Source organism: Xiphophorus couchianus, chromosome 6 (assembly GCF_001444195.1).
Source record: "Xiphophorus couchianus chromosome 6, X_couchianus-1.0, whole genome shotgun sequence".
Lineage (NCBI taxonomy): Eukaryota > Metazoa > Chordata > Actinopteri > Cyprinodontiformes > Poeciliidae > Xiphophorus > Xiphophorus couchianus.
The window spans coordinates 24,204,056-24,225,447 of NC_040233.1; the positions used below are offsets into that span (position 1 = coordinate 24,204,056).

The 21,392-nt window shown below is 34.5% G+C and overlaps 2 protein-coding genes across 4 annotated transcripts; both read left to right on the forward strand.

Annotated features, from left to right (window-relative positions):
- Positions 1-761: 761 nt before the first annotated feature.
- On the forward strand, positions 762-10,485 carry LOC114146560 (uncharacterized). 2 transcript variants are annotated; one of them, XR_003595913.1, is made up of 9 exons: positions 762-876; positions 1,523-1,628; positions 1,818-1,934; positions 4,238-4,528; positions 4,624-4,890; positions 7,219-7,302; positions 8,907-8,950; positions 9,221-9,486; positions 9,662-10,485. XR_003595913.1 is itself a non-coding variant. In XM_028020738.1 (8 exons), the coding sequence occupies exons 3-8, from the start codon at positions 1,883-1,885 to the stop codon at positions 9,428-9,430; spliced, it is 948 nt and encodes a 315-aa protein (XP_027876539.1). In that variant the 5' UTR covers positions 762-876; positions 1,523-1,628; positions 1,818-1,882; the 3' UTR covers positions 9,431-10,485. The 2 variants fall into 2 exon arrangements, 1 of the variants encoding a protein (XP_027876539.1); XM_028020738.1 differs by having other exon boundaries at positions 9,221-10,485.
- A 1,117-nt stretch (positions 10,486-11,602) lies between these two features.
- Positions 11,603-16,753, forward strand: LOC114146562 (uncharacterized). Of its 2 annotated transcripts, none has more exons than XM_028020739.1 (6): positions 11,603-12,054; positions 13,165-13,470; positions 13,776-14,045; positions 14,324-14,413; positions 15,682-15,728; positions 16,499-16,753. In XM_028020739.1, the coding sequence occupies exons 1-6, from the start codon at positions 11,994-11,996 to the stop codon at positions 16,658-16,660; spliced, it is 936 nt and encodes a 311-aa protein (XP_027876540.1). In that variant the 5' UTR covers positions 11,603-11,993; the 3' UTR covers positions 16,661-16,753. The 2 variants fall into 2 exon arrangements, with proteins under 2 accessions (XP_027876540.1, XP_027876541.1); XM_028020740.1 differs by having other exon boundaries at positions 15,685-15,728.
- The last annotated feature ends 4,639 nt before the right edge of the window (positions 16,754-21,392 follow it).

The following is a 21,392-nucleotide window of genomic DNA, read 5'->3' on the forward strand; positions in this document are numbered from 1 at the left end:
CCTGCACCATCCAATCAGCGCATCCTGCTCATCATCGTCGACCTATCAACGCTGGACCAAGCCCCAGTTGATAAGGACCTCCATCCATGGCATCTTCTGCTTCTCCACCTCCACTCTCCAGGCTCTCCAGGCTCTCATCCTTCACTGACCTCCACCACCAGTGTGGGGTTTGACATTCCTAACCTACATCAGAAATGCTCACTCGAGCTTATTGCAATTCACAGCTCGATGTCCTCAGCAGGGGCCCGAGCGCCAAAGAACTTTAATTCATGTCTGTCAATAAACCTTTTTAATTGCTGTCTTTCTCTGTCTGAGTCTCTCCAGATTGAATTGGAGTGGTAGGAAAATGTAACAGAGTGAGAAAATGTGGTCAGCATGTAATCCAGGATGCTAAGTCTTTAGCAGCATAACTACAGAGATAACTCAGAAAAACCTCAATGAGGCTAGATAAAAGTTTTATCAAAGTGTAAAGTTTTAAAAATAATCTTATAAGTAGATATTACATCTGCTTCACAGATTAAAACTGGAAGAGAGAAGCCAAAACAGCCAATTATGAACATGAACGACCACAGCCCCTTGGAAATTTTTGTAATTTTGAAGTTTTTTATTTAGAAATTTCCAGAATTTGCACATAACTTTATATTTTTGTTTGTCTGATCATTTTAAATATTAGATCAGATGTTATTAGTCGGGACTCAGAACCTGTATTGTAGTACTAAGAAGATTTCTTAGTATCCTGTTTTCTGTTATTTTACTGCCCCCTTGTGGCAGGAATTAAATTAGGTTTTGTTTCCGTTAATTTTCAGTCTGTCTAACGTTTTGGGCCTGCATCTTGGTAGGGCGACAGTTTGCTTCAAGCCTCAAGTATCTTTGTCCGTAAGTTGTGTTATTTTGCTCAAATGTTGTTTGACATAAGTTTGTCTGCTATTTAAGTTTCTGTTTCATCTTTAACCTTGTTAAACGTGTCCAGCCTTCTTGGCACTACGTCCTAAATTCTGTCTTTCATGTAGCAATGTCTGTACTTGAGACGTGCAAACTGTTCATGTATGTTTTTTTTTCTTTGTTTATTTTTCAGTTTCAGTTTTCAGCCTGCTTTAGAAAATACTTGTTGGCTCCTTTGTGGATAATCCAACCACCTTTGTCAGTTGCACAGTCGACACCCAGAGCTGATCACCGCCAAACTTACAGATTCAAAACATCTCTTAAGTAAAACCTGCAACATGTAGTGCACTAAAACATCTCAAACAGCAACAAGTCATGGCCTGATCAAAAGATGTTCAAGAACAGATTAGAAACATTAACATCATTTGCAGTGTGGCGTTGCAATGACGCTAGCTTCATAATTAAAATCTGTCTGAAGTGTCCCAATGCTGTATTCAAAACAATATCGGTGGATGAACTGTTGTTGGCTGAGCAAAAATACATAAATAAAAAATAAGTTAAGTTGGATATCTGATCTTCTTATTCTTGTTGTTGGAAATTATGTCTTAAGATTTAAATTCCTGTTCCTGGCTGGTTGCAGAAATAACTGGAGTGAAGAGTTGTTTTGGAGCTGTTTTGCTGCTCCTGGATCTGGACCAAGAATTCTGCTCTAAAGGGAAAAAGTCCAGGAAACCCAAGAGTTTAAGGTAAAAAATTCCTCTACAAGGAATTGAAAACTACTTGTTTTCAATTATCTGCTTCACAATTAAAGTCTGTGTGTGCATGTTATCCATACACACGGACATTTTGTCTGTGTGTGTGGGTGAGGGGTATGAAACATTTACTGGATGTGTGAAATGGAACGGTGTGAACTTTTATTTAACGCCTCCCTCTAGAATTGAGATAACTGTGGCTCAGTGATAGACGATGTATTTCTGGATGCTACAGTTAACACAAAGCCATGGCAGCGGTAGTTCTACTTTTTCTCATCTCCTTGCTGGATTTGGTTGAAGGTAAAGTTTGTTATTTATTACAAAAAGTGCAGTTGCTGTGGCAAGCTGACATTTAAATTGACAAAAATGTGGAGCTGTAGAAAGTATATTAGAAGAAAAACTACTGAAGCAAAGTTCAGCTGTCAAGATGTATGTTTATTGTGAAAAATGTAATACAAGATATTCTGTAGAGTTCAGTTAACAACTGTTAGCTTACACTTAGTAAAACGTGAACATTTTACAAACACAAGAAAAAAAAGTTAAACCAAGATAATATTTAAATATTAGTTATTTTTTATCAGACCTTTAGATTTTAGATTGCTGCTTCCATCAGTCATACATGTACATCTGCAACAGATGAATAAATGTGAAGTTAATACTGATAAAACATTGTTGTGAATGAAACATCCTTAGATTGTTTCAGTTTAAATTCATAGTAGATGTAAAAAAATAAATATCAACCATTGCGCTCCAGGTTATCTGATACGGCAGTAAATTATTTATGCTTTATGAAATTGTTATTTTGACTGATCAGAGTCTATTTATGAAAATGGCAAAACTCAGCACTAACGAGTACTTTCTAGGTGGCTCAAGTTCTTAGAAAACCTTTAAATGGTGTTCATAGATGTATAATTTCTGTTTGGTTATTTTTGGGGGGCTTGTATTAACGTCTAATAGTTTTCTTTAGGACTGCAGGTTGATGCAGTATCGGACCTTCAGCGCTACTTTTGCAGTTTATGTTCTAAATGTACATAAACATTTAGAACATGAATGTTTATGTACATTTAGTTCTAAACAAAACTAGTTTGGCTTAGTTTATTGAGAGTTATTATTGTCCTTATGCAGCTTTAGAAATGCTTTAGTAAGCATTCGTTTGTACTCTCTGAAGTACAGGACAAGTACAATTAAAGTATAATTTGCTTAACTGTCTCTAAAATGCTGAGGCACAGTGGAGAGATCAAGAAGATGAAAAGAAAGCAAGAGGTGGTTGACATGTGCTTGTTTATTGGTTTCACAGCTTGGGATAAAAAAGGCTTTTCAATATTCTCTTCTGACTGTTGGAGTGTTTGAAAGCAGGACAGCAGGAGTGTGTTGGTTGTGGATGATGTTTGTGACGCTGCTTTGACAGGGAGCCTCATAGATCTGGTTGAGATCAGTAAGTTGGGTTTCATACAGAGATCTTTGCTGCCTCACAGAGATTTCATGGTGAATTTTTGTCTTTTTTGGTGCAGCTGTGTGTTTAGTCCAGGACAAACTTTTGATCTTAATTAGTTTCTTCCCTGTTTAAATAATAAATAAATTAATTGATAATAGTGTGAAGTAGTACATGAGTAGTACACTTAGTTCTGTCATGGCTACTTTTGCATCATAATTAGCTGAAACAAAAGAGTGTCAGTAGTTTTTGAGGAGCAGGTTCTCAGAGGATTAAAAATAAAAAGCTCTAGCAGAGAGGTTTCAGTTTAAAAAAAAAAAAGTAATTTAACAGAACAGAAAAATTCTCTGAGTTGACTTCATACAAATTCCAAATATAAACAGCTTTTCTATTAACTATTTAGAAGTTTGTTAGAAAACAAAAGTGAACAACATAATGAAGACAAAGGAACGCAACAAGGATAAAGTTGTAGAGAAATTTAAAAAGAGTTAGGTTATAAAAGAATATCTCAAATTAAGACCATCTCTTGGAACATCATTTGAAAATGGAAATAGTTTGGTGTCACAATTGTAAACTTGCCAACACATGGCAGTCTAAAGTGACTTTTGAGACAAATCAGGTGGTTTGATCTCTGAAAGGTTTTAGATCTGGAAAAAATTCTGTTGGGAAGGAAAGTAAAGATGGGAAAGTTTATGATTTGTGATAACAGAAGATTTTCATGCTTTGACAAGAAAGTAAAACGTTAAATTCCCACTGATAGAAGAGGTATTGTTCTATTTATTTTAAAAAAAATTATGAGATTTTAGGACTATTAATGGGAAAAAATTCATTAAACAACTTGCATTCAATAAAGTGGAAACTATAACTGCTTTCTGTATGTGTATATAATGAAACATTGAATATAAATAAAATTAGGCATAATAAGACAGCTATGCAAATATAATGATAGTTTTTCACCATATTATCCATACAAGATGTTTAAATAATGAAATTAGATGAATCCTTTCTGTGTTGATTCTGATTGACATTCAGAACTTGTAGCACTCTACATCATCTAATGCTACAACCTCCTCTGTGCTCTGATGCGTTAAAAGTTCAGTCAGGATTTTCCAGAGACTGATCAATATATTTTGTTTTCATTATTGAAGGAAAACTAAACTTTATCTTCCAGGTGCTGAAAATCGGTTTGTGAGGTCTGGATCGAACCTTCTACTGGAAGCAACGACAACTGAATTAGGAGAAAATGAAGAGTTTATTTGGAAGTTTAACACCACTATCAATCTTGTAAAATTCAAATCTGGTGGGAAGCCTGCCATCTTCTATGTAGAAAGAACAGTTTTTTCTAAAGATAACTACTCTTTGCTATTGAGAAATATGCAACACAGTGACACTGGAGACTATAAGGGAATAATAAGTGGATTAAAAGACAAAATTGTAGCTGAATACACAGTCATTGTCCAAGGTAAGTTTCTTCTTATTTGCTTCCTGTTTTGAAATCATTTCTAAATGTTTTTCTAGCACCCCGTTTTAAAACCAATCAAATCTTTTTTCCTTCAGATCCAGTGTCTCCAGTGAATTTAACAATGACCCCCAGTGACCCCAGCTACTGTAACTTCACTGCAACATGTAGAATAAAGGATTCTCAAATTAGTGAATCTTTTCAATGTGAAAATAAAACCTGCCATTTAGTGGACCAAACACACCTGAAGGTCTCATCTCTGAAGGTCTCTGTAGAGGAAAGCTCCATCATCTGTAACCATAGCAACCAAGTGAGCTGGGAAAAGGATGTAAAGAATGTTTCGTCTCTCTGTGAAAATCCACCAGGTAAGATTTAAAGAAAAGATTCAGGAGCTTTTTAACTAAAAGTATTGGGCAGGTAGATGTTTTACATAGTAAAACATAAAGCAGTTCATCATAATTATGAGTAGACACACACATCTATGCACATAACTAAATATCTATTTTAAATCACATGAAGAAATTGAATTAAGTTCTATTCATTTTTGTAACCATGTTTGTTCTTAACCCTAATATTTTACCCCAACTTTAACCTGGACCAGCACAATAATGGGCTCTTTGCACCTGCCGCGCTGACGTCACAACCGCATGCGCAAATGCGGCTCTCATTTTTCCGCTTTGAGTTACCATGACAGCTAGAAAAGACAAAGTCTTATTTCAGATGCAAATAAAACAATATTATGAACATTGCTGTCTTCCTAATATAATGGGATTTTAAGGTTTCATGGATTTCCAAGCGGTCCTGAATTAAGAAGACGATGGTTTGTAAATATTCGTGGCTACCAGTTAAAGCTAACGCTGCACAGCAAAGTTTACAGCCTTCACTTCACTCCGGATCAGCTTCTTCAGCCTAAAGAAGAAGGTAAAGGAGCCTCCTGTGTTATTTCCATGGAATCACTTCTGTATTCAGCCTGATAGAGAGTTTATGGGAACGAGAGAGCAGACCAGAGCCAGACAGCCGAGCAACTGATCAGCCTGTACACACTGCTGTAAACACCGTCCTGCTTCACAAGAAGCATGCTAAACTAATAAAATGAAATAACACGGAGACCTTAAGGAACACGGCCATATTTTTCTAAAAGCAACAACTGAACCTGAACCGTCAGCTGAACTAGAACTCCAACACCAGAGCTAATGCTAAGCTATAGTTGTGCTTCAGAAGCAAAAAGCCTGAACCGTAACATCCCCGTTACTTGGTCTCTGACACTAACGACAATAAACCACGTAATATACTTGAAAACAAGGTAAAAACATTGTCCGTTAATGAATTATGAAAAATATTTAGATACTTAAATAGCACATTTTTACAAGAAAAATGTCTAGCATAAGCTAAAGCTAATGTTAGCCACAAAGTTTAAAGAAAGTAAAACTCACCTTCGTATCTGTGTATAACGAGGCGAATATCTTAAAACCTTTCGCCAGCTCACTTGTCAGGGCTTCGGATCGATGTTCATCATTAATTGTTACCTTGGACAAGCCCTGCAAACACCCACTGTAAAGAGCCTTTTTCAATAGATCGGAAAAGATTGAGCCGCTTTTCCCCGAACGCGGAAGCTGAGGTGCAAAGAGCCCATTGTATTTCATTTCACACTATAGCTGTAACCATTGTGAGCACCAATCTGTACATAGACATATTTAACAGGTGTTAATGAGTTTTCTCTTGTTTTACAGTCCCTATATTTAATTTCTTCTAATTTTACATTTTTGAAAAACCAGATGAAAGTGTGAAAACTTTTATTAAAATAGCAGAATTATTCAATTCACGTCACGGTGCTGCTGTACTGATCTATGGACACTTTCTCTTTAAATGGTGAATGGACTGAAATTCACCATTTAAAAACTATATAGTGCTTTACTGGGCCTACTGACCATTTACTAAATGCACTTCTATATCAATCTATATTCACCAAGCTGAACCCATAAACATTCATTGACAGATCAGCTGTCAAATTAAGCTACAGTGCCTTGCTCAGGGGCAAATTCACATGTGTAGGGTTCAGCTGGAATGAAACCTATAGCTTTACTCAAGACAATTGTTCTCCCCAAAAGCTACCCAAGAATAATTACTATATTATAAACACTTAAGTACATTGTGTAAATCATATTGCTCATGACAGACATGAGCATTTTACATTATGTATATACTGTATATATACAGTATATATACATACAGAACAGACCAAAAGTTTGGACACACCTTCTAATTCAATGGGTTTTCTTTATTTTCATGACTATTTATAAGGCAAGAAATCCCACTTATTAACCTGACAGGGCAGGTTGACCTATGAAGTGAAAACCATTTCAGGTGACGACCTCTTGAAGCTCATCAAGAAAATGCAGAGTGTGTGCAAAGCAGTAATCACAGCAAAAGGTTATATACTGTATATATATATACTGTATATACTGTATATACAATATATATATACACAGTATATATATATATATATATATATATATACAGTATATAACTATATATACATATATATGTTGTTTTTTTTTTTTTAGCAACTATTTTTCATCTAGACTGTCAGACATTTAGAAGATTTTTCATCCTAGCATTAAAGTTGTAAAACAAAAAATGAACTTGACCAAAGCATTCCTGATGTTTTTTTTCTATTTTCTCTCTTTCTACAGTTCTCAACACAGCCACCATAGTTGGGATAACAGTTGGAGCATTACTGCTGGTATCTATTATGTGCTCTGTGCTCATAATAATGTGTAAGTACCTCTTAATTTTTCTCCCACAATCGGATTATTGTCTCTAAGAACATTTATCTAAAGATAAACACAAAATGATTCAACCCCTTGACAGATTTAGGTTTAAATTAATCTTTTCATTTGAACATGATGTTTGTTCTGGCTAGAAGTTATATTTACTTTTTGAGGTGTTGGAATCTCAACTTATATCTGTGGAACTAGTTAAAGATTATAGTGATGGCCTTCCAACCTCAAAGTCTTGGAGCTAATCATCAGCAGAACTGTTAAATGGTCTGAAGAAAGTTTTTACTGCTGTCAATAGAAAAAACTTTATTTTCTTGAGAAGGGTATAAATTATTTTGAACATGGCATTTTTACAACTTCCTGTTTGAGTAAAAAAATGTTTTTAAAACCCTGAAATCTACCAGTGGTATGAATAATATTGGGTTATAACAATCAGAGTATGTGTTTACTTAAAATTAATTATTCACACAAAATATGTAATAATAATAATAGATGAATAGATTTTGCCTGCAAAAGGGGATGAGTTTTTCTTTTCTTTAACAATTTTAAGCATATTTAGTTGAAAGGCCAAGTAAATTTGCTTTATGATTTTTGAACATTATTATGTTAGGTGTAGACATTTTCAAATATATCTTTCTAAGATTATTTGTTTGAATTTTATTTTTCTATTCCAGTGAAAGTAGAGTCATCAGTAGAATTTGGTTTGATGTGTTTTCTGTTTTAGTTTTGACCACCATCTATTCCCCTGATGTAAATGTATATGGTTTCGTTCAGGAAGGCAAAACATTTTAAAAATTGATTAGACTGTCAGTCTTATGTAATCTTTAGTTTCATTCTGTGATTTTTGTTGGCATATTTTCAACATGTCTGTCAACATAAAGTTGTGATTTGCCATCAGAGGTCACATAAATGTTGACAACACAACTAAACAAAAATTTTTATTACCTGGGAGACGTTGTCCTTCCAATTTCTTTGTCTTGATTGTCAACCTGTTGCTTCCACAACAACAGATTGTTTTAGCCTTAGTGTGAACTCTGGTTTAGTTTCCGTCCTTCTGCCTTACCTTGGGCTGGGACTCTCATTGAATATTCCTTTTATTTCCATTATTCTGTGGCAAAACATTTTTAAACATTGGTGATGAAAAATCTGTTCTGATTTATTTGCCTTTGTGAAGGAAAATAGGTGGCAAGATAACATGTTTTCTGTTTGCTGTAGTGATGAGTGCGCTTAGTGTTAGGTGGTACATCAACATCGATGAGGTAGTTTATTTTTGAGGCGTTGAACCAAAACCTGTTTTTGAGAGACATCTGTTGTAAAATGACATCAGTGCTTTGAAAAACAATTTAAAGGCCTGTTGTGATTTACTCTTGTTATGCTGTTATGATGTTGAATTTCTAACAATTTTCCTCTCAAACATTGACTTTTAACTTTGGCAAAAAAGATAACAAAACCCCCAAATCATTGAAATTCTGCTGTTATCTCCAATTTAACACTTAAATTACTTTGATTATTATGTGATCTTAGTTTGTTTGAAGCGTCACTTTAAAGTAAATTTAATCACCTCAAACTACAGAACTTTATTCTTTATGACTGACCTGCAGGTAAAAGAAAGAGGAGCGCAAATACAGTGTATGAAGTTCCTCAGGTAAGCAGTGTGTTATTTTTTAAAAAGAAAAACTCTCCCTATTTGCTTGTCAAAATAATCAAGACATTTACAAAAGAACTATTTTTTAGATAAAAAATAATCTAGGCTTAAAAGGAGCAGAAAAACACATTTTTAACAGAAACAGTTTGCAGCAAATTCAACTTTACTCTGACCTTTGTGTTCACATTTTAGTGAGAGTTTCCACAAAATGCCACCCAGAGAATATTAAGATATAAAGATGTGTTTTTTTCTCTTTGTCATCCTTTATAGGAAACTCCACTGCCTAACCCATATGCAAATCCTGCAGAAATTACTGAATCTCCTTCTCCAACATCAACGTATGCCCTGGTGCAGCTTCATAGTCGTCCTGTGCAAAGCAATGTCACCAGTACCTCCACAAACCTGCAGCCTGAAGCAATTTATGCCCAAGTTGACAGAGCTGCCAAGTCCAACTCAAAACCTGCTGCAGTCAACAGGTGACAAAAAAGAAAATCAAAATGGAAAATGTATATAACTGTGTTTTAACTGTGCCAAAAATGATCATGAACTCCCACTGTGAACCAGCTTTTAAATGTTTTTATAGATTTAATTTTACTTCTATTTAGTGATGGAACAGTAAAATTTGGGAAATTCTTCAATCCTTCACAAACTTAAAAGTAAAGATTTTAGAGCTAAGAGATTTACAGTTATCATGACGAATATCAGTAAAAAATATGGTATATTTTGCTATCATATCAAAATATTGTTAACTCCAAAATGCGCTCTCTTGAACTTTTAGTATTTTATTTTTCTGTTTGTGAAATTCCAAGTGTTGTGATTTTTCCACATTTTTGTATTCTAAACTTGTTGCCGCAGAGTAACACCTTTTGTTTGTGTATTTTCATAATTTCTGCTTTAAACAACCCCTCCTGTTTCTCTGGAAATAAGTTAATGATCTGAAAATGTAAATAATATTCATCGAACTATTGTCGTGTAAAACTGCAGCATTTACCCAAGTGGTAAAAATGTAATTGTATTTAAAGATTTTCTCACGTTTAGTTCTTGATCTTGTTGTTCTTGTCTGTACTGCAGTTGCATGCATCACCATAAGAGGAAGAGCAACAATGTGAGACAAAGAAATGTCTAACCATTATTTGAACCTTTGGAAAATATGTGTAAAAGGCTTGAAAATACATTTCATTTGTTCATTTGTATTGTTCAAGCAAAAATTTTACCTTGTCTGCTTTCCTCGTTGCCTTTGTGTCCTCAACTAAATTATGACAAAAGGGTCAAACAAAAATAGTCAATTTCAGATGTGCTGATAGTTTTAAACTGGCCATCAGAACAACAAAGGACTGAACTTCTAATAGAGAGGAAAAGCAACACTGATTTTTAAATTTATGTTAACATTAGGAGGGGTTTCAGATGAGCTGATCAGCTTCATGACAGCAGAGATAAATCACCTCTATTAAAAGCTATAGACAACAAAAATTTATTTTACTGAAATAGGACTAGTGCATGTTATTTTAGAAAGGTTCTTGTAAGATAAAAAAACCCCAACATATTTAGAGCATTTAGGGTCAAGGCTTCCGTTGTGACAACATGACAACCAGATTCACAGGCGACGTGTCATATTTTGATTAACTGAACAGTACAGTTATGAGAGGTCGTGTTAGATATTACCCTGTCGATTTAGTTCATTGCAGAATGTCTCAGACTAATATCCACCAAGTTACAGGATTTCACCTGATGGACATTGCACTTGAGAAAGAAAGAATGAAGTACTTGTTTGTCAGAAAGAGAAAGAGCAGATATGGATTATTCATGCAATTTAATGGTATTTTGTATTTTCATTACATTGTATTTCTTTAAAATATGTAGAATCTTTTTCTTTTTTCCTTTTTCTGTTGCTGTTTTCATGATCGATGTAAAATAACGTTTAGTTTTTTTTTATTCACAAGCCTTCAAAAGTTTAGTGCTTTTTTTCAATAAATCTATACTAATACAATTTATCTGGAACTGGTCAAATATATCTTGTATTAGACCCACATGGATTAAGTGCACATGATAGTGTAATGGCTTTGCAAACCAGTGCAATCCGGTTAGCACAGGTTGTGACCAAAATCTAACTATACATGGTGACAGCCATTTTCTTTTGCATCTGAGTTTTAGGAGTAGTCTGACCATTGCCTTCTTGTGCAATTATGCTATAAAAAAGACTTGCTTCCTGCACAGTCTGGCCTTTCTCTCCTTGACTCAGATTGTCCAGGGTAGATTTTCTACCGGAGAAAATCAGAGAGCAGAAGAAAAAGATGATGTCACATTTCTGTGCTTTAGAACTGCAGTCTGCCTGTAGTTTAAGCAAAGGCAGAGGAGGAAGCGTATGAAGCCATCCGGTCCATGATGGTCACGCTTCCAAATACTGGATTAACATTAACAGCTGTCTCATTTGGATCAGTACTTCTCTCTCTGCAGTGGATGATGGTTGTTTGCAGTGCAGGAAACTTCCAGTAAACTTCTCAGCATTGAACTGGCGCATTATGTCAAGGGCAGTTGAGTAAAATTTTAAACCTCAACAAAGTCGACGCATCCAGCAAGATGTTATATGGCAGTGAGAGTAATTTTCTCACCGGGATAGCAGTGTCAGAGTGAGTGGCTTAAAAAAGCTCAAAAGTTTTAATGAAAAGTTTAGTTTCTGTGCAACATAGGGTGCTTCATAAAATTAACATTATAATGGAAAACCTTTAGCATAATCATCATCAGACTGTCATCCAACAAACTGTTTTTATTCAAAGGCTTCTTCAGATTTACTGTATTAAAGATTAAATTTTAAATCCTACATGACAACAGCCATTAAAACGACTCTTTGAAGAAGCTTGTTATCTTAGTGACTAATAATTAAATGGAACTGAATAACTGAATTTTCTGGGTTGACTGTGTGCTTTCAGTTGTTCTCTCTTTTTGAACGCCCATTTCTACACTGTGGTTGTCACGTTGTCTTTCACACACGCAGCTTTATGAACATTTCAGGAAGTGCATAAGACTTCCTGAAACGGTTCGAGAAATGGCTTTGATTGTCGCATTTCTATTTAACTTGCTGGTAGTCTACACACTTCAAATGCAAGGTAAACTGATGTTTTTGTTTGTTTTTAACATTTCTAAAGCAGTTTAGATTTCTTTATTTCAGTTCTAAAATAATCCTGTCATAAGACATCACTATAAAAGTTTCTGCCTCGAACTAAAGTGGAAATGGTGGGAACGTTCGTTCCAGGAAGTAAGAAATTTAGTTCCAGTAAGAAAATAAATAACTATTGAAATGTCAAACTTTTGTCTACTTGGTTTCTCAATCACACGTCTCCATGTTTGCTAATTCACAGGTTAGAGAGATGAAGCTCAAACAACAAAATATTTGTTTTATGTCTGTAGAAATTTGAGTCTTGTAATGGAGATCAAGTGAGAAATTTTAGCTTTAACCCATTCCTTCATTCCCCATATCAAAATGATCTTCACTATGATTTATTTGATTTGTCATTACTCTAATTCTACATACTTATTCTGTTCAATTCAATTCAAGTTTATTTCATCAAGAATAGCACATTTAACAATGTTACGTGTTGAAAACAAAGCAACCGTTGTTTTGTATGTAGGTTTCCTAGTCACAAGCTAATTTGCAAATCCAGTCCTTGGTAGAGCCTTTTTTAAAAGACAGCACAATTAAAATTAAAGACTTCTGCCACTTTACACATTGCCTACATTTCAAGTATAAATGTCCGCAAAACACTAAAATCTCACTAATGTAAAAAAAGATCACAATTTCACAATCACTGTTTCCATTAAATAACAAAAGCAATTAAAATCACAATAATGAATTTGTTCATGTGATAAGTCATTAAAGCAACATGGCTTGCCATCATCCTCTCCCTCCACTTTCAGACATCAACTTTCTTTTCCACCAGAAGTAACATCCGGTTGTTGATCATGTGACTTGTGTGATGTGAAAAAAGTGATTTAGTTGCAGTTTTGCGAAGTACAGACATTTTGATTGATTGTTTCATTTCATCAAGTATTTTCTGTCTGTCCCTTGGAGACAAGCTGTTACACCTACAAAGGGGATAATTTTTTTTACATGAACAATATAAACATTTCATGAATACACTTCAATTTGATCAGTCGATGTAGTTGAAAGCTTTGTACTGATTTTAATTGTGTTTGCAATTTCGTTTTCTGTTTTTCAGGTTCCTCTGCAGTGACTGATGTATTTGTGAAAACTGGAGATGATTTAATTCTTCATCTCACAGAAGCTGAAATTCCACCAAATTCTCGCATTTGGTTATGGCAATTTAAAGATGATATACTGGTAGAGTTTTTGCATGGTTCCCAACCAAATGTTGTTAAGAATCGCTTTGGAAAAGTTGAAGTTATAGAAAAAAGTTACAGTGTGAAATTAAAGGATCTACATAAGTCACACAGTGGTATTTATATTGCAAAGCTAGTATCACCTAAAGAGCAAATACTGACTCAATACAACGTTACAGTTCAAGGTAAGTGTTTCTGATATTTATATTTCTGACCATGTATATTAGGTAGCAGAATAAATAGCTGCATACTTCCAAATTGATAAAGAAGTTAAAATTCCAATACATGTAACATAATAAATAATCTCTTTCTATGTGGGTTTATGGCCTTTATTAACAAAATCCGTATTCATAAACAGTATAATTTGAAACAAAATTCTCTAAGAACAATGTTGCTCTGATTTGCATTCTTTTTGGATTCTGACCTTTCATTAATTTTTTTAAAATTCTTCTAATGCTCTAAAATGTCTGAAATGAACTTTCTCCCTCAGATGCAGTGTCTCCAGTTGATCTCAACTTTACCTGCTCATCCAGCTCCTCCTCCTATAACCTGACAGCGACCTGCAGGACAGACAACATCAGCATCACTCTGAGATGTGATTATTTATTCTGCAGCAAGGAAAAGAGAAATTTGGTCACCAAATCTGGTTCTTCTCTTCATATCTACAAGTTGAAAGAGTCTGTTGTCTGTAACCATAGCAACCAGGTCAGCAAGGTTGAATCCAAAGAAAACATTGAGAATCGCTGCCCTCCACCTAGAAGTAAGACTTTATGACAAAACAAGGACACTTTTACACACTGGGTTTTAGCCCAGTTGTAAAACTGATGGAAGTTATTTTAGTTGTTCAATTATTTTTGTTGAACACTTTATTGATTAAATTAGAGAATGTATATATTTTAAGCGGCCTATTTATAAAAAAGACCTTCTATTTGAAATTAAGTTTTCTCATGGCAATAGTTTTGAAATATATCTTGTAATATACAGCTTTTGCTTACATTCACCAGTACAACTGAACTATTTCTCTTTCTCTTTTGTCAGAACCCAGAAAATATTACTGGTATTTTATATTGATCCTGTTGGTTCTTCTTGTCTGTTTAATTTATTTTGGATATCGTAAATGCAAGAAAGGTAAGTTCAGGTTCACATTAAGAGTTGTGCTTAGTCAATATCTGTGTAGCCTATGATGCATTGTCTTGCAATAAGTATTCATGTCCGTCTTATATTTTCACATTATGTCAAATTATTTGTTGGGATTTATATCATAGTCCAACACAAAGTAACGCACAATAAAGATTTGGAAGGATAAGGAAATGTTATTTACATTTGTTTACATCACAACTCTGGGTTGGTCACAAATATGGACTTTAAGAAGGAGTAGCAATTATAAACTAATTATTTAAAACAAATTTAATTATTTGGGCCAACAATGGCTCAGGGTGGAGCAGTTCTTCCTGCTTGATAGTTCAAACATCTGGTCCTTTTGTCTCAGTCCTTGTGTCTACGGGCAAAATACTTCTTCTACTTTGCCTGTTTCTGTCAGTCTGTCACATAGTAGCTACATTGTAGCTAAACACCATCAAAGTGTGAATAGTTAATGTAATGTGAGCTTTGGAGTCCTCTGACTTGATAAAGCACTATTCAAGTGTAGGCCTTTTATCATTAGTTTTGTTTGGCTCAGGAGGAGCTTCACCTTCCAGCAGGAAAACAACCCTAAACATACACATACAGATACATCAAATGGTTTATTTCAAACTTAATTCATGCTTTAGAGTGGCCTAGTCAAAGTTTAAACCTTAATCCAACTTGAAAATTGATGCTCCAACAAATGTTTTACCTAAAAACAAATACATTATATACTGTTAAGATTTTTATCTTTCAGAGAAATATAAAAAACTGCATGTCATTTTCCTTTTATTGCAATATTGTTAAATATTACTCTTTGATTTTAAATCTGATAAAATGTCATTAAGATCCATTGAGTATTTTGGTTACGTGGCAAAATGTATACCATAGCAAGGGGCCGTATGTAGATAGATATGTGGATTTACTTCAATGTCAAAAATGTACTTTAGTGATTTTAATTTGCAACAGCAGGTTATGGAATAACCATTTGATTTATCATTTTTATTTTAAAATACGTCAGAATACCCTTTAGGATGTAATTATTAATTTTTAAGTTAAGTTTTTTAAAACTTAACTTAAATCTAAACTTATAATGTTACAATATCTATTTTGTGTATGAGGATATAAAAACAACATTTTGACATAATGTAGACATAACTCAAATTATCTAATGAACCAAAATAGCAGTCAGTACAGGTAAATAGAGCAAGATAAAACAACAATATTCAAACCAAAGCTTTTAAAGTATAAATTATTTCTTTATGTCTGACCAGCAGGTGACACAGGCAACTTTGACAACACAATATATGATCTTCCTGTGGTAAGTGCTTCCCTCTGTGCTTATAATTATATAGTTTAATAATTTAATAGCCAATATTTGACTAAAGGAATTTGAAAATGTTACAAAGATTTTTTCATAATTTAAAGCATTGAGTCGATGGTTTAGGCAGTTTTTTTGAATTCCAAGCTGAAAATAGTTATATGTTTTAAACTCATATTTGTTTCTGTAGTCTCTCTGTCTGGTTAATGACTCATTTTTGATACCGAATCTTTTCCTAAATTAAAGGTTTCTGATTTTCATGGCACAAAATCTCCTTCAGTTTCTGATTAAAATGGTTTAAAACCTTTTTTTGTTTGTCCCCAAGTTCTCCAACAAGCTGCATTAATTTATCCTAAAGATCAGTTCGTGTTATTAGGATGACAAACATCTAAACATGGACCTAACCCTAACCCTGACCCCTGAGGACTGGAATTGCCCACTCTTATCCTTTAATTGGACAAAAACCTGCAATTAGTGTTTTAAAAGTTGTGGGTCAAATGTGTTCGAACGTAAAAAACAGCAAATGAATGAGATAATTCAACACAAACATTGATCCCTGTTTTTTTTTCACGAAGCTTTGCTTCTTTTTCATGCCAACTATTTGCTATTGTAGCACAAGCAGTTTGTATTCAGCTGCTCTGGCACACTAGCAGTTAATGTTGTATGTAAAAGGTTAAGTGATATGATGTTTTGTTTAAATTCACACTGAAGAAAACATTTTCCAGAACTGTTTTCCAATATTTTATTCACTGATTATGTTTGTTTTCTAGGTAAATGATCAAACTGAAACACTGAATAAAACAGATGAAGATGAAGCTTGTTCCCCAACCACCACCTACAGCGTAGTGGGAATTTCTACAAGTAAGGCAGCCACCAAGACGAGAGACAATGACCAACCACAGAGTGTGTATTCACAGATAAAGGCCGTGTGAAGTGCAAAACTGATATAGTGAGATTATGACATTTCTGTTATGTGAAAAGGCAGACTGCTGCATTTCCTATAATCTGGAGGTGACTCAGTCAAGCAAATGGAAAATAGCCTATAGTATGATTTATGTATTTTAAATTGCTTTAAGTATTCTAGATATTTAAGTAGCATTGTTTTATATATAGTAACTGAGGGTTTTACAAAGCTAAGGCTTAAAAACTTGTTAAAGGTTTAAACCGTTTCACTGGGCAGCGTTTTGAGCAGAGTAGCAAGATAATTTGTCGACCAATATTAGTTTTCAGTGTTAGTCTATGAGGAGACAACAAGTGACAGCATTCTGTACATTATGTATATAAATTGCATGTTTAAAAAAGTAAAAAAGAAAACTTTTTTGATATCAGAAGTCGGGAAACAGACAGGATGAAAACAGTACTGAAGGTGATTGTTGTTTGCCTTGTATATTATTAGTGTTGTGCTCAGTTCTACTATGTCAGATAACTTAGAGTCTGAATTATTCATCTGCAGTTTTACTGCATAGAATAGAATCTTACTGCATTTAATAGAATATTTATTAAATGATCATTGTGACATGAACTGTTAATAATACAGCTCTATTTCAAAAACTGATTTTTGAAAGTCAAGAAATGGTGATTTTGTATATTCCTGTATATTTTGTATTAACCATTACATCTGATATATTCTCAACCACCTGCATGACGGCCATTTCTAGTGAACCTGTGTGACCTGAGGTCATACTAACTGGCACTCAGTAAACAACATGTATAGTTTACTGAAGTGTGATGTATTTAGTGTATACATTGTATCTCCTTTCTCTGGTTAGGTTTCCAGTATTAAACTGTGTATATATTTAGAACTGCACTTTGAACTTCTTATGTGCCACATATTCTTGAACTATGAATATACGTATGTATAGTTGTACTTTTGTATTCGTATGCTGTCACTAACCTTAACTTGCTACTGTGACACCTGTATAATCCCTCTGTGAGACAGTAAATGTATTTTTCCTATTCTGTTTCCATTTTCAGTTTGTATATATAAAAGTCAGAGAGACCCATTGAAAGAAGATTAGCAGCAGGGTAATATTTTAAACCTCAACATGATCCACTCCTCAGGAAACAATAGTTTAACAGTGGAGAGCAGAGTAATAAACTAAGTAATAAACTGAATTAATAAACTGAATTCTCTGCTTTTTCCATAGGAAAAGAATAACCAACAAATCTGCAGCTCTATTAGCAGCAGCCTTTTCCTTTCAATATTCACAACTTTATTTACACTTAGAATCACCAAGTGAAGAATCTGATCCAATTCTCCTAAACTATTCAGTGGTTTATGCTTATCAAGTTTTGACAAATTTCATTTTGAAAATAAGTTCCACCTTGAAAAGGGATTAACTAAGTATTTTTTTTTTAAATCCTGTGTCTGCTCCTTTTTCTTTTCTCCTGTTTATATCCATTATTTTCTGCTTATTTTAATTAAATACTGTGAAATTACAGTATTGGCTTAGTATCTTCTCAAACAGTACTGTTCTTTCAGTAAATGGCTCTTTTAAAATCTGTATACTCCAGTAGACAATTATTTCAATAATAATTCTTCATGATACAATCATTTATTTCAGCCTTAATAACCACATTTTTTCTGAAAGTCTTATCTTTACAGCTTTCAATTATCTCTAACATTCCCTGAAGTCTCAGTTCTAAAATGTGTGATATCTTTTAAGTAGAAAAGAGACCTTAAAGTGTTACTAACCCCCTAATCAACCTTTTTTGCCAATATAAACTGTGCTCATCAAAAAGTGTTTTTCTTAAACCATCTGAAATACTGAAGAAAAAAAACCTACCCTTTAAATGCTTTCAATGTGGCAAAGATTGCAAACCAGGTTATTCTCCAAGTAGCAGCCAGAATAGATTTCCTGAATACAGGAAAGAACTGAAAGGCTGCACACTTTAACCCTGACAAACTCCAGTCACCACCAGATGACTTGCTTGGACAGAGTTTGACTGCTGGTAGAGAAATAGTACCCCAAGTTTCACAAGACAGCAAGTACCACAAATACAAACATTGCATATATAAAGGTGTAGACAAAGAAATGTTTAAGTGAGGGTTAACTAAATACTTGATTAAAATGCTGACACAGACACACAGATATAATACATGGTACATGGTTATTGGTCTGTAGCACTTTATGAAGTCCAAAAATTCACATTAATCATTACACACACATTCACACATTAATTTATTCCAGTTTCTCAGTCAACTAAATGAAACACACGTCGTTATTCTTAAACTGTGTTTTTAATATGACAAATGAGCCTCATTAGAACACATACTCTAATTTATTCAAGATGACTGTGAAGTGATGACTATATATAATTTTACTTTCAAATTTTACTTTCAATTACAGAGGGTAATCATCATTCTTTTTCATAGAATGATGTTAACTGCTGTCAGACTGATGCCTGGAAAAGTCTGGAAAAGGCAATGAACTGAATATGTCCTTAGTTTCCATTCAAAAAGACGTTCAGCATCCTCAGCCTCCAGCCAACCAGATCTCACATCCACTCTTATCCCTCAGGTGGTTTGCTTATCGCTATGAGGTTGTAATTGAAGACATCACACACCTGCTTTCATCTGTACAAATAGACAACGTTGTGAGGATCGTGTCATTTCGTTTAACATAATACAGCCTGATTTGCTTTGTCAAAGACTCCAGAAGACACAGGTGGATTCCTCAACAACCACCTGTATCTATGACTACCTGACAAACAGATCACAGTTTGAGACAGTGAAGGTGTGCATGTCTGTCCCGGTGGGCTGACAGTATTTTGGGGGAAGGTGAGATCCTTCAGTTTTTGTAGCAAAATGCTATCTTGTACAAGTTTGTGATGGAGAGAGTAGTTTTCTGCAATCTGTCAGGTCAGTTGTCATGTTGTGTGTATCTAATGGACTCAATTGCAGAAGGTGAGAGACAAAAAAGTTATTTTCAGGGCTGGAGTCCCTGGAAACTGTGGTGGAGAGGAGGACACTGAAGAAGGTTCTGTCTATTATGGACAATAAACAGCACCCTCTCCACCACATAGTGGACAGACAGCGGAGCACCTTCTCACATAGGCTGCTCCAGCTCCGCTGTCGTAGGGACAGATACAGGAAATCCTTCCTGCCACATGCCATCTCACTGTACAATAAAAGCTAAATCATTGTTCTGCACTAATCAGTCCGATTTTGCACAACTGCACTGTGGCACACTTGCTGTACATATATTTACATATACATACTGTTTCTGCATTTTTTTTTATCTTTGCAAGGACTGCTCTTAAGTTGCTTTTTATATTAACAGCATTTCATATTTTTACAATTTATAGCATTTTATATTTTATCTTTTATTTTATCTACAACTACTACTCAGTGGTAGTTGTTATTGTGTCTTGTCTCTATGCTGTAACTGCGAAGTAATTTCCCTGCTGGGATGAATAAAGTACTTCTATTCTATTCTATCTAGAAGGTTTAATGAAAAAATTATTCAAGTTACAAAAACAACAACAAAAAAGTGAAAAGTCCAGGGAAACAAAAATCCAACAAAGCCAAACTGTAGACAAAGTGATCACAGGGAACCAGGGAGTAGTGACAAACATGACAAGACAAACCAGTGAGTAGTGACAGACAATGAGGAGCTTAAATACTGGGAGGTTGACATTTGGAACAATAGATCTGGGCTGATGAGCCAACTGATTGTAGATGTGAGTTGAAGGAAAAGGAGCCAGGTTGAGGAGGGAAAGTGGCACAGTGAAGCGAGGGAGATAACACATAGGAATCAAAAATAAATCTAACACTAATAACTAGACCTAATGAAATCAAACCCAACTACAGTAACAATAACTAACACTATAAGCAGCTGAACTAAAGGAAACAGAAACAAGACTGATCTAAAGTGGAACACAGAAATAAAACCCAATCAAAGAACCCATGGTCCTTCAGTCTGTTTTGTATTCAGAGACTTCCTCAGATATATAGCATTAAAACAAGATATCCTTCCTGCTCCAGCCGTAAACGACTCTGAAGAAACTTGATAATCTGAGTTACAAAAATTTTCCTCTTACGGAATAGAATTGATAAGCTAGTCATCAAGAGTTACAATAGTATTCTATACACAAAAATGAGTGGTGAGATCAAGGCTTTAAATATGAATTAGTAGCACAGCATACATTTTAATGGCTAGGAAACTGTTGAAAACTATTGAGCTTCGGTTTCAGTAAGAAACAGAACCTCTTAGCTTCACAATTGCTACACTGTGACTTCATACATGTTCAGCACTATGAACATTTTCTGTAGAAGTTGTCATAATTGTAATATTTTATCATGTTTTGCAGTAGAAGAGTGGTGAGGTAGACACAGTGGACCCAGGCAGTAGAAAAAATGATGGTTTAATGATGAATAATGCTCAGGTGAGCAGAAGGCGAGGAGCTCAGAACTGGTAGCAACTGGAGACAAATGCAAAAACATGTAACGACTGAATAGACAAGGACCCAACAGGGATACAGACACAGGTGGCTTTAAAAACACAGAGGGTAATCAGTGGAACGAGACACAGTTGGGATCAATCAAGGGTAGATGGGACAACACAGAAATGCAACAGAACACATTAACCTAAATTAACACACAGGATAAAACCAAATCCTCACACTGACCTCAGTTTTATCTGCAGTATATTTCTGTTATTC

Coding starts and splice junctions, on each gene's coding strand:
- LOC114146562 (XM_028020739.1), top strand. CDS start 11,994: ATGGCTTTGATTGTCGCATTTCTATTTAACTTGCTGGTAGTCTACACA. Junction 14,046..14,323: donor TCGCTGCCCTCCACCTAGAA/GTAAGACTTTAT, acceptor CTCTTTTGTCAG/AACCCAGAAAATATTACTGG. Junction 15,729..16,498: donor CAATATATGATCTTCCTGTG/GTAAGTGCTTCC, acceptor TTTGTTTTCTAG/GTAAATGATCAAACTGAAAC.
- LOC114146560 (XM_028020738.1), top strand. CDS start 1,883: ATGGCAGCGGTAGTTCTACTTTTTCTCATCTCCTTGCTGGATTTGGTT. Junction 1,935..4,237: donor CTTGCTGGATTTGGTTGAAG/GTAAAGTTTGTT, acceptor TTTATCTTCCAG/GTGCTGAAAATCGGTTTGTG. Junction 7,303..8,906: donor CTCTGTGCTCATAATAATGT/GTAAGTACCTCT, acceptor ACTGACCTGCAG/GTAAAAGAAAGAGGAGCGCA.